Source organism: Hipposideros armiger, unplaced genomic scaffold (assembly GCF_001890085.2).
Source record: "Hipposideros armiger isolate ML-2016 unplaced genomic scaffold, ASM189008v1 scaffold_422, whole genome shotgun sequence".
Taxonomy (NCBI): Eukaryota; Metazoa; Chordata; class Mammalia; order Chiroptera; family Hipposideridae; genus Hipposideros; species Hipposideros armiger.
This window is the reverse complement of record NW_017731772.1, coordinates 581156-594826: the sequence shown is the minus strand read 5'-3', so window position 1 is coordinate 594826 and position 13671 is coordinate 581156. Positions and strand designations below refer to the sequence as shown.

At 39.0% G+C, this 13671-nt stretch overlaps 1 protein-coding gene across 1 annotated transcript in view; it reads right to left on the bottom strand.

The window, feature by feature from the left end:
* The window catches only part of FREM1 (FRAS1 related extracellular matrix 1), a 169140-nt gene that overhangs the window by 137109 nt on the left and 18360 nt on the right, over positions 1 to 13671 (bottom strand). Inside the window, 3 exon segments of the mRNA XM_019664409.1 lie at positions 1945 to 2039; positions 6479 to 6979; positions 9304 to 9394. Coding sequence (XP_019519954.1) covers positions 1945 to 2039; positions 6479 to 6712 — 329 coding nt within the window. The 5' untranslated portion in view covers positions 6713 to 6979; positions 9304 to 9394.

Sequence of the window (13671 nt, the reverse complement as noted above, 5' to 3'; positions counted from 1 at the left end):
GTCCTCCACAACTAGACTGAAGAACAAAACGACAGCAACTTGTCTGTTCCCCTTCCCCTAATTCCCCAGTACTGTTCCCATCCCCCCAATTACCCAATTAAAAAAAACAAACAAACAAACAAAGAGTGTCTCATTCAATCGTCCTAGGAACCTATGTAGGCATTGTTAATCCCATTTTACAGATGAGGAAACTGAGGCAGAGAGCGGTCAAGTAGCTTGCCAAAGGACTGGAGAGGAGGTAAGAGGGGAATAAGTATGCTTCCTGATTTTTCTGCCTCCAACTCCTTTGAATGTCCTACTTTAAATGTCCTCAGGACCAAGAGGAATGACAGCTGCTCTAACTCTACCCTTCATGACTGCTCCTTCACCCTCTCCAACCCTGACAAACCCAAGGAAGAAACGGGAGCAGTCAGAATTCATCAGCTTTTCCAGCCCTTTAGGACAGGTCTCTGAAGCTAATTTGTTTTTTAACTTTAAAGTCTTAGGAAAACTTAAAAGTCCTGTATGCTGACTGCATCGCTTCCTAAGGAATCTTTGAGTGTCTTTTCATTTTCTGAGCACATCATTTTGTTCATATCTCTCTTTCAGCAATTGTTGTTCTTCGTCACAATTATCTACCCATCTTTTTTGCATCAGACAAGGAGTGCCAAGAGTCCATGTATCCTCATGTTCGCGTTTCCTACGCCCAGGACAGGACCTGGCCTATAGCAGGTAATCCTAAGTGTTTGTAGAATGATTCATTATTCCAATGTCTTCTACAGCGCTCTTTACTGTTAGTCTAAAGCTTAAGGGAAACTCACACTCAGGTATTTTATCTAAATATCCATAAGAGCAATAGAAACAAGTAAAAACTACATAAAGGCCTACTCCACCAACATTGAATTCTCAGTTGTTTATATAAAGTGAGTACCAAAAACATGAGCTTAATTTTTAAATTAACTTTTTACTAAGATATAATTAATATACAATACCATAAAATTCACATTTTTAAAGCACACACTCAGTGGTTTCTAGTATATTCACAAGGTTGTACAACCATTATAACTCTCTAAATCCAGAACATTTTTATCTCCCAGAAACAAATCCACACCCACTAGCAGGCACTTCCATTTGCCCCTCCCCCAGCCCCTGGGAACCACTAGCCTACTTTCTATCTTAATGGATTTCTGGACATCTCATATAAATGAAATCATACAATATGTGATCTTTTGTGTCTGGCTTCTTTCCCTTAGCATAAAAGATTAAAGGTTCATCCATGTTGTAGCATATATCAGTGCCGCATTTTTTTATGGCTGAATAATATTTCATTATCTTGATATATCACATTTCATTTATGCATTCATCGGTTGGACTATTTCACCTTTTTGGCTGGTATGAATAATGCTGCAATAAACATCTGCATACAAGTTCTTGCTAAACATAGGTTTTTATTTCTCTTGTGTATATAAATGGAACTGCTGGGTCATATGGTCACTCTATTTAACTTTATAACTGATTTTTTAAATATTTTTATTATTTAATGTTTAAAAATAAATGATACTGTACTTCTCATAACGAAGCACCTGATCATCAAAAAGAACAAATGTACTAAATTTTGGAATATATTTTTCTCCTGATTCTCATTAAGAATTTGTAGTTTATAATTTCCATTTCCCATCATAAGTGGAGGGTTGGATCCAGAGATATCTGTACGAGAACTCTAAAGGGAAACAGGATAGGGGTAATAGTTTGCCACAGAAAATCTCCATCTTTATTAGATGATATTAATAAAGATCATTGAAAACTGGCTACAATTCTTGCCTCACTCATTCTGGTCTCCAGTTTCTACAGATTACTTTCTTGGTTGGAATCTAGTAACTCCCCATGACAATACCAATCCACAGAAAAAAAAGTACACAGAATGGTTATCTGGCAAAGAATGAGTGGTTCCTCTGTGTTGCTTACCTGTAAAGTCTAAGCTTCACTGTGTCTTCATCAAGAATTGGGCAACCGTTGTGAATATACTGTACCTCATTAGGAAGGAAATGGCAGTCGAAGACCTAGTTCACATAAAGAAATGGATAAATATCTGTGAGAAAATTGGTACAAGAGTTAATTTTTCCAGCAGTAGAGTACTTCCTGAGGAAATTATGGTCTGTTAACTTTTTGTTTCCTGTGTTTGTGTGTTTGTGTGTATGTGTGTGTGTGTGTGTGTTAATCACCACCTTCTTTACCCAACTCCATACCCACTCACCATCTTCCATATACAATTATATCTTGGTTTGAGAATTTCTAAATTATGAAAATCAGAGCAAGCAGATCAAGCAGATAAGTTAAAGAGGGGTTCTCTCTCTAAATAATCTTTTTACAGTTTATCTACATTTAAAATATAGTTCCCTTTATCAAAATATCATTTACCCATACCCTTCTGGGCTTTATAACAATTGAGTAAGAAAGGTCTGCCTGTGTGTATGCACAAAAAGGCATGCATTACAAACATGCAAACTCACTCTATGGTTCTGTATATGAATATACATTTTTCTTCTCCTTTTATTTCTTTCTTTTCCAAATAGTGTTTTTATATTCAAAGATGCAGCCACTGACTGTGGACTTTATTGTGGTTCATCAGAGCCAAACATGACCCTCAGGTGGTTCTCATATACTTGTGGGAGACTGCTTTTCTTATGTATGTAATAACAGAAATGTTTGATAAGACAAATAGCAATTTAAAGGCAATTTTCTCTATTCAAATAAAATTATAATTAACTGTCACCTCACTCAGAACTATTAAGGAAATTATTAACTGTTTTATTTTGGGAACTGTAGTTTTTAAAAAGAATTGCCTTGGGCCAGCCAAGTGGCATGCTGGTTAAGAGTTGGCTTGGGACGCCAGCTTTGAGCAGCAGGGCCCCAGTTCGGATCCCACATGTGGGCCAGTGACACTGCGCCCTCTACAGCTAAGATAGTGAACAACAGCTCCAGCTGGAGCTGGGATGCCATGATTTGCTGGGGATGGCTTAGGCTTCAGTAGGGCTGGCCAGCAGCTGGCGTGCGCTTTTGTGAGCTGCCATGAGCCACCGTGAGCGGCCGTGAGCAGCCATCCAATAGCTGGAGAGTGACTGCCTCACCCGAGAAGAGCACAATGATAATACCAACATGGGCCAGTGAAGCAACATCCTCCACAACTAGACTGAAGAACAAAAAGGACAGCAACTTGTCTGTTCCCCTCCCCCAATTCCCCAATTAAAAAAAAAAAAAAGAAAGAAATTGCCTCTTCCACCTACACTATGAGCCCTATTTTGTCCATTCTGACATGGTAGAGTTCTAAGATATACAGCTGGTCTTCAAATAGTGTCATTTCATTCAATTTCATTTTGTTATAACATTGATGAGGGGCAATAGGAACTTAATTCTTGTTTTATCAATTAGCTTCTGGTAAAATTGGTTTAGTTATATATCATTTTGCTTAAAGTGGCAGAAGCTATCAATGACATAAAGTGAGAACTTACTATACCCTTGAGGTAATCACACATCATCACTGTTGAGCTCACGGTGTTTAGCCTGTACCTTCTTACAGCTTCAAACATTTATAGACAATATAATCCTCTCTGAGAAGACTTTATCACTTATACAAATGATCCTCTTTTCCTGCAGACATTATTCGTTCCTCTTAATTTACAAGGAAGGAAATAAAAGAAAGACCTTTCCCATATCATTGACAAATAGTCATGGTAATAAAGAGACAATCTGCTTTGTTAAAAGAAACATCTGTTTTATGTTTCATAATATGTTTTCCTTTTATAAAAGGCAACAACCATAATTGTCCATAAATTTACTAACTAAAACAAAGGAGAGCTAAATCCTTTTCTAATTACTGTCTAGCTTTGTTTTTTTCCACTTCAACTGCTTTTCAATTACAATTTATAATTAAATTGTCACACATTCCTAACACATTACTCACTATAATGACAGTACACGGGTTCAAACTCGAGATCTTTTCTTACTGCTGTATTTCCTATTCAAAAGAGCAAGCTCAGCGCTAAACAGGGGTGCTTTTCCAACCAAGAAATTTTTTGCATTAGGACAAGTGTTAGAAGTGCTGGGTGTAAGGGAGTTTTGACCTAAAACATGAGGAAAACATAACTCCATCAACCTTATCTAATTGACTATATCAGGAGGGTTGTCTAAACAGAAGGTACTGGTATGCGCCAATTGAAATCCCTTTCCAAACATCCAATAGGAAAATGAACCTGTTGGTCCTAAGACAAACTCTAGTAATGAAATGAAAACACTAATTGAACAGATGTTAAACAAAACATTTTCCGTGCAAATCAAATAAAACTGTTCATTACACAGCAGGGTGCTGTTAATACAGTCATCTTGCTAGAAATGGGTTCGCACAAGCCTTGTTTTTAACTTAGTAGTAAGTGCTATTAAAGAATAATGTTTAGCTGTGTGTGTGTGTGTGTGTGTGTGTGTGTGTGTGTGTGTGTGTGCGCGCGCGCGCGCAAGCAAGCACTTCCTATGTTTAATTTCAAAAACTCCATAAGAAATAAATCCCTTGGGAGGGCTGAATCAGCCTGAATTAAAAGAAGAACACATTTCAAAAAAGCAGACTTTACTTGGGATTCTCATTTTTGTTGAAAGTATCATTTAAAAAAAAAAAAAGGAAGATCACGTGGTAGTTTAAGAAACAACATTTTTGGATATATCAATTTCTTTATGGCACAAAGTCCTAATATTTTACCAAAAGGTGATGAAATTCCACATTTTAGTGGGTTCCTTTTCCACAGGATAAATTTTAGAAGATGTAAATTACATATCTACTTTAGATAATATAAGTTTGTTTGAGATGTCAAACTTACCCTTGGGAATACATACACTGAACATTCAGGACTTGATTTTTTGTTGTTGTTGTCGTTGTTGTTTTTTAATGACTAACAGCTCACTAGGGGACCTACTGGGGGATATTCAGAGCCCATCTCCCTTCCCTAGCAGTCCAGACTTCCTAAATCAGCAAGGCATGTTTTTGTTTCTGTTCCATATGTGGACTTTTCTATGTGGACTTTTGCCTTAAAATCAGAGTAAGTTTGAGATGGAAATAACTTGGAGATCTATCACAACCCTTGATCCTTGTGACCAAATACATTTTTTACCTAGTTTTTAGTTACTTAGACCTCTTTTTGGTCTCCAGTGCCTCAGAGCCAGCCAAATGATAAGAACCATTAAAACATCACTGAGAATATACAATGGAGACAATTTCATTACTCTCAGGAAAAAAAAAAAAACAACAACGCTATACACATTTAGAAGTCATAAGAGTATTGAAGATGGGAAGAGGATACCCCTTAGAGGCTGGCTTAAGTAACAGTACATCCTCCAAAACTGCTTCCCAAGGAGGGAAAATCTGGTGAATAAGTGGCTTTTGTTTTGCTCAGTAGGTACACATGCTTGGGACCAGAGTTAAATACAGATGACCATAGGTTGCCCCAGCATACTACCAGGAGGAATTTTTCTTCTCTTCTTCCCCCACAAAATATTAAGCATCACTGTTAAATAAATGTTGAATATATATATATATATATATATATATATATATATATATATATATATATATATATGAAGGGGCACAAAATTATTAGTTGATCAGTCTTTATAAGGCAGCCACATATATCCATACAGCCCTGGGTCCTTGCTTTAACAGGGACCCCAGTCCTCTGGGATTAGGGTCCTATCTTGCTGCTCCCCAACTCCAAGGGTTTGCTTTTGACCCCAGTCCCTGTAATTGTGTCTCTGTTGCCTGTACCTGAGCTTATTCATGTCACCTACTCATCCACGGTCTCCCTTTTCTCCTTGACTGATAGATGCCAATGAAACACTTTTCAGAGTGCAAGCTGTGTTGGGAGAAAGTGGGGAGATGTTGAAATTACCACACACTTGTGACCTGGGGTTATTATTGTATACTAACATTTTTTAGATGCCCATCTTGAGCATAGAATATGCTTAAGTGACAAGGTCTCCTAGGTTTCCATTAAAGGAAACCATTTTTATGCAGACATTTTTGAAGAACAGTGAATATTTAACGTGAAGTATCTCCACATCTCTTTTCCATCTCACTTCCCTTACTCCAGGGAATGTTTGGGTGATTTTAATAGATGAAAATGTCTTCCTGTTTTACTTTTGCTATTCTACAGTCACAAATGTGTCCTAAAAATGTCTTAAAATCTTGATTTCTTATCCAAAGGTGCCCTGACTAGCAATGGGTGAGATGACTGGGGGTAAGAGTCACCCATAAAGACTGGCCATATCACACCACACAAGAGACTGCCCACTCCAACCCTGGAAAGCATCTCTGTTTTGTTTTCTCTTTCTCTCTCTCTCTCTCTCTCTCTCTCTCTCTCTCTCTCTCTCTCTCTCACACACACACACACACACACACACACACACACACACACTCGCATTCATTCACACATTATAGGAAATCTCAGCTATGACCTACCTGTGGAGTGAGTTTCCCAACCCTCTGGGTCATTGGCTCATTCATCACCACTTCCACTTTGCAAGCATCTTTCTCTTTGGGAATGGCGAACTTCAGGTCCTCTCCCAACAAGAAGGCGGAGCTGCCCTTCATCACCCTGACCCCGCGGTTCACACTGATGAAGGTGGGGCTGGCCCAGTCCAGGAGCAGCAGCAGGAGTATGGCTTTCAGCCCACCCCAACCCAGAGAGCTCATGCTGACAGGGGCCAACTCCTTTCCGTCCACCGGTGAAATCCCTTCAACAAAGGAGAGCTTCTGTGCTTCTTCCGGGGGTGTCAGCTCATAGTCCAAGGGGCAGGGCAAAGGGTCCTGACAATGTGCCCCAAGATCTTAACATGCCTCTCTCATTGCAAACTCAGACAAGGAGGCCTTTCAGGCAATCTCAGGGCTTTTAATAAAACTCGCTGATCACTCCTGACAACGCTGGCAAGATTAATGTGCCTCCCAAGTGCTTTTCTAATCCTGCAAATGGGAGAAGGGGTTGGAGGAAAAAACGAGAGAGAGACCAAAAGGTTTGTGTGGCTATTCAAAAAATCCCGACCGACAAAGGAATCTTTCAACCAGCCTATAATTTCAGCTAAATTAAAAACAAATAAACTAACTTGACCTCCAGGCCCATCTGAAAGGCAGTGCAGTCATTTCATTACACCACTTGTGACTCCTGCTTCCGGACTCAACATGCCCCAACGGGGATGTCAGTTGTGTGGTCCAACAGATGCCAGACAGCCTCACTGCCCAAGCCTCACGGCAGCATTTGTTTCTGTGCTCCGAGGAATTACTGAACTCTTCGCTTCTGTTTCCTTACTTGTTAAACGAGGATGATATGAGAGCTAATGGCATTATTTGCACACTGTTTAAAAACACAACTCATTCTACCCAAATAAGAAATAGGCTTCATAATTTGTCACATGGGCACCATTCTGACTTCGCTGGGCAATAAAGACACCTAAGACATACCTGAGTGGAAACTGGATAAAAATATTTTTTCCTCTATATGAACATTAGGGTTTTCACGTGTAAAAGGGACTAAATTGAATAATATAGCTCCAAAATACACAGCTAATGACACAGTGAATATGTGTGCATATTTACATTACTTACAATGCTAATTATATTATAATGGACTGAATTTGCATGAATTGGGTCTGTTTCTATTTTACCCACTTAAAATTTCAAGATTATTTCTGTGTTCTATGAGAACAGAAATGATTTTATCAAAAGTAAAATATATTAAAATACTCACATATTCTTAAAATCAGGGTATGATTAAGTGAACCAATGGTAGTTTATTATGCCCATAGAAAGGCTTTACATTTTAATGATTTTAATACATTTCTGTATACATATAACCAATAGACCCTGAAATAAATGTTTGACAGAAGGGTGTAGACATAAATGCCTCTATTATCTACATCTAGTACATTAAAGCAAGACACATTCTCTTGTCACTGTTCAAACCCTTTCACTTTTGAGGTAGTGCACGACATGTGTCACCTGACACCTGAGGGCATGTATGCTGTACAGAGCAGTCTGGTTTGTTTGTTTTATGGTGTCAGTCCCAAAATAAAACAGTTCACACACTCCGACTGACCATGTTGTCCATACTCAGGCTGAAATTGGTTGGCTTATTTGGGCAAGAATGCAAATCTGGTTGTTGAACTTTCACAACAAAATCAAACCTTGTTTCCATTCACATTTGGCATCTCAGACCACTCAAAAAAACCCTAGCACATTCAGAGAGAAGTTACAGGATAGGTAGGCGTCTCCCGAAACTGAGAAATAAGGGGGAAAACTTTGCTTTCCGAGATTTAAACAAATTAAGTCAACATGTAAAGGCTGCATGAACTCTATACTCTTATGCATTCCTCTTATCTCACTCTTATCTCACTTCTGTAACTGCTGCTTCCTAAATTCTCTGACTTTTTAATATGGGGGAACCTCGGTCCAGTCCTTGGACCTGTTTTTCTGCCCTCACTCCCTAGTGATCTCATTACTTGGCTATCCATACCACTTATATGTTAATGAGTCCCAAACTTATATCTCTCACCTCCTCCCTTAACTTTAGATTTGTCTATGCAGCTGTCCATTAGACATCTCTGAGTGGGTGTGTAACAGGCATCTCATACTTTGTGTCGCCTAATTTGGGCTCTTGGTCTTCCCTCCCTGAGTCTTCCCCATCTAGGTCAATGGCAACTCAAGCTTTCAGTTGTTCTCTTTTGTCTCACACTCTACATCTCAACAAACAAAAAATCCTCTTTGTTCTTTGTGGTGGACAAACTTAGGGTGACTTCTGGTAATTCCAGCCTCCTCGTATCCAGAAGTTCCCTCTCCTGGAGTGACAGCAGAACTTACGACACTTCCAAACAAAAAAATAAGGGAAAGGTGATAGGATGTCATTCCCAAGGACTGAATTTGCACAAATGTCTTCTCTGTTTCTACTTTAACTATGTAAAATGTCAAGACTACTTACTTCCCTGTGTTCTACAAGAACAGAAATGATTCTATTCAAAATAAAATGTATTTAAACATTTTCTTAAATTCAGGGTATGATTAAGCAAATCAATGGTGATTTATTATGCCCATAGAAAGGCTTTACATTTTAATGACTTTAATATATTCCTGTATACAACCAATGGATACTGAAATAAAGACACACATAAACACATATATTCTCTATCTCTCTCTCTCTCTCTCAGCAGGCTGGAGCTAGAGGTTCTCCTGCTGAACTTGAAAAAGGAAACCCCCAAGAGTTCTACTGTCACAAGGAAATAAATTCTGCCAACAACCTGAATCAGCTTGGGAGAAGATTCTTCCTAAATCAAGCCTCCAGAGAAGAGTGGAGCTGAGTTGACGCCTTGATTGCAGTCTGGTGACAACCTGAAGCAGAGAACCCAGGTAAGTCATGACTGGACTCTTGACCAATGGAAACTATGAGGTAATAAATTTGTGTTGCCATAAGCCCCTGGGTTTGTAGTAATTTGTTTACACAGCAATTTAATTGGATGCACTCTTCCTACACAACATATCCAAAATCCATCTACTTCTCACTACTTCCATTATCAACCTGGTCCAAGCCATCGCCAGCTCTGCTCTGCTAGATGACTCTAATGGCCGTCATAATGACACACAGGCACCATGTAATCTTCCCCCACCCCAACTACTTTTCTCTTCTTATCTCCTGTGTGTCTTCCCTTTGTTCACTCTGTTCCAGCCACACTATCATCTTTGCTTTCTTCAGACAAATCAAGACCAACCTTCCCCTTCTTGCCTTGCTCCCAAACCTTCCCATTTGCTGCTCCCTTTAGTACATTCTTCCCCCAGATACCCTTCTTTCTACCTTACCGCTTTCAAGTTTTCCATCAATTGTCACATTTTCAGTGTGGCCATGCTAACTGCCCCATGAAAAGTGTGACACTCTCATCCCCGGCACATCTTTTTCTTCTTTGTTTTAATCTTTAGCCCTCAGAACCTCTAATAGTACATTTGCTTATTTATATTGTTCAGGAAGGTGAAACTTTCTATCTTGTTTTATTCATGGACTTACCTTTATGATTCCCTCCAACCTGTTGTCCAGACTGAGGATGCTCTCTTACACATGAGAAACCCAACAGGCAGACCTGTGAGCTAGAAAAACCTGGATCTCTGGGGCATTTGCAAAGCACAGTTTTCCATTATCAGCCCATTCTTCCAGAATTTTACATGGTGGAGGATGTAAACTTCTTTCCTGTTTAACCCACTGTTATTTTGGGTTTATTTTGTTACTTCTGATAGAACTCTATGCTTATAATTATCACCTTATCCTTCAAACTTTTCTATTAATGTAGTTTAGTCACTATTTAGCTAAGGACTGTAACTTGTAACCTTACAGCATATGGGGCAATAGCTCATTCCTTATATCATAGTAAGTCCTTACTTAGGCGATAAGAGAAAAGACCAAGATTTGAATGTTCTTCTCCCAGGAAGAGACAAGAGATAAAGAGAAGAAAATCTATTTCTGTGGCTCCCTGGGCCACACTGTAGACCTGAATTCCGAAGACCCAGATTTTAATCTTGATTCTTATGAGGATCAGTTTTCTCTTTTAAAAATGGGGCCATTCAGGCAGCCGGTTAGCTCAGTTGGTTAGAGCACAGTGCTCATAACACCAAGGTTGCTGGTTCAATTCCCATATGGGCCACTGAGATGCGCCCTCCATACTAGATTGAAACAACTACTTGACTTGGAGCTAATGGGTCCTGGAAAAACACACTGTTTACCAATCAATCAATCAATCAATCAATCAATGTGTGTGTGTGGGGGGGGTGTTATGGGCCGGCCGACTGGCTCAGTTGGTTAAGAGCTCGCTCAAGAGTGTGAGCTCTGAGCAACAGCGGTTCAATGCCCAGCCTGAGCTGAGCTGCCAACAGGTGGCAGGACGGTTCAACTAATAAATAAATAAATAAATAAATAAATAAATGGGGCCATCCATCCTCCCTCTTTCGGTTTTCCCGTGAGACCAAATGAAATAATCCATGTGGAAATATTTTCTTAATTATAAAGCTCCATACAGATGTAATGTTATTATTACAAAATATATCAAATAAGAGTAAAGCTTATCTCAAGTAAAATAGAATAGCAGGACTTGAACCCTGGAGAAGGCGGAAAAATTAGGTTCAGTAAAAGTCAAATAGAGTGTTTTATTTACATTCTAAATTTATCTTTCTTTTCCCCTCATAGCCATATGATAGAGTGTAGTAGTAAAAACTGAATTCTAATATTTCAGAAACAACCTAAAGCAACACATTTGGGAGAAAAAGAAGAGTGCAAGAGTAACAATTTCCTAATTCAAAATCAAACAAAAATCATTCTTCAATCAACTGGGCTACAAAATTAGGGGCCATAAAGATTTTTTTAATACTTTATTTGTTTTCTATTCATATTCTAATTTTGCTCTTGTATTTTTCTCTTAATGTTGGGAAACACCAGGTATGTGGCGATTCCACGGAAAATGTTGCTCTGATTTTTCTCTTGAAGGTGACAGGAGGGGGAAAAGAGAAAAGGATCCAGATGAACAGACAGAGAAGGAGAGGGCAAAAACCAAAAAAACAACAACGAAAAAACCACACAGAGAACAACAGCAAAAGAAATCAGGACACTATCAAACAAGATTTCACAGGGTCTTTTACTCCCCCCAAATAAAATGGTAATAATCACCTTGTCTCTGATATAAAATTATGATGTCCAGAGGCAGCCAACATTTATTTGACAATATTCTAATGGGAAGCCTAGCATGTCTTGAAAACTCCATTTTCTTGATCTCAACATAGGGCCAAGTCAGACCCTCGGAATCCTTTTGTCCACAGATGGCTCTCTATCTGCTGATATGGACATCTAGGAAGTCAGCACTATCAGTGAGGGCACTTGGAAGGGAAAGTACAAAGGTGGCTAGATTATCAAGAACTTGTAAACTGACTTTAGCCACATGGGTCTTAAATTGATTCTACAATAGAAGCAAATCCTGTCTCTGCTTGCTTGTGGGGTTCAGCTTCTTCTCAGCATTTCTAAAACCTCATGTCATGACTGCACATCAGTTTTGCTCTTAATGACCATTTCCCACCATTGCCTTTCTTCAAGGGGAAATCATGTATTCTAAGTATACCTGTACAAACCCATAACAATGTGTGAAAAGATATTCTGAAAACTGGAAAACTACCCTTGCTTCAAGTTCTACCTTACAAAAATTCAAAAAGCTTCCTTTAACCAAACTTTCTTTCTTGGTAAATTTCCTGAACAGAAGAAAATAATTCAGTAACATTTCACTTGGTGGAGGGGAGAGCTGAGCTGGTATTTATTTCATAATTACACATTTAGCTTAACTGTGGGAGTACGCATTCTCCATGTTGACATAATCATGATACTCCTGTCACTTATCTGATAATCTGTGCACAAGAAAAAAATGGACCACAGCTGTACTCCCAGACCCTCCCTGCAATGGAAATTCTTGATGGTCAAGGTTAATGATGTGCCCTGATGAGAATCATATTTACCATTTTTCCTCTTTGGAATTTGCAATGGTGGCTACACTACACAACACAAAGGAAGGGCCTTCCTCCTCCTGTGCCCAGCACAGATATCAAGATATCAATAATTGATTATAGTTTTTGGTTTGCTCGCTTTGCTGTTTGCAGAACTCCTATGCAGCCAGATACTTCATTCCTTAGAGCTCCAGGTAGTTATTCCCAATTAACTGAAGATGACAATGGAATTACCTCGTGACTCACCGCTTTAGATCTTGCAAGTACACTAAAGTACTTGATCTCAACATAGGGCCAAGTCAGACCCTCAGAATCCTTCTGTCCACAGATGGTTCTCTAACTGTTGATATGGACATCTTGGAGTCGGCACAATCAGTGAGGGTGCTTGGAAGTGAAAGTAGAAATAAACTAATAGAGAAGTAGCATTTTAAGTGAAAAATAACCAACTCAGGATTCAACACATTCCCACCCAACCAAACAAAGAGAAATTTTGATATTCTTGACTAGATTGGTGAAAAAAGCAAGAGATTTTTCTGACTTCTATTCCACATTAAAATCTTCAAAATGTCATTCAGAATGAACTTAGAAGCCATCCTGGAAATTTTTATGATGATTTGTTTTAAGTCATCCTAATTTTCACCCAAACTAGTTTTCCAAGTAATTCATATAACTCAAATGTAAAAGTCTCAATCACATACTAGTAGCTGAATGGAATTATCCAGAGGAAAACTGAATTACACCCAAATCATATGTGACATAAATTGATTCATCCAGGCGCAAGGAACTGGAAATCAGGGAACTAACTTTCTAAACCTAGATAAAGTAGTTCTCTTCTTTGTGTTTTAGTTGAGAAAATTAAGATTTAGACAGACTTTACTAAGGACTTTCGATCCACTGCTTCCTGCAACCTTACCAATGGCGGGGTGGGAGGTGGCAGGGGAGAGTAGGGCGGGAGAGAGATATCTAGTTGCTCTTTATTTATAGGCAACAAGGAGTAGTCAACATTCTAAGACTTGCCAAGGTCATAGCCAGAAGACGTAGAGCCTGAAGCAGCAGCTTCTGGCATCCTGGACCTTTCTTCCTCTATCCTGACATTCTCATTCCATTACCCCCAACAGAGTGGTTAGGCCACAACTACAAAA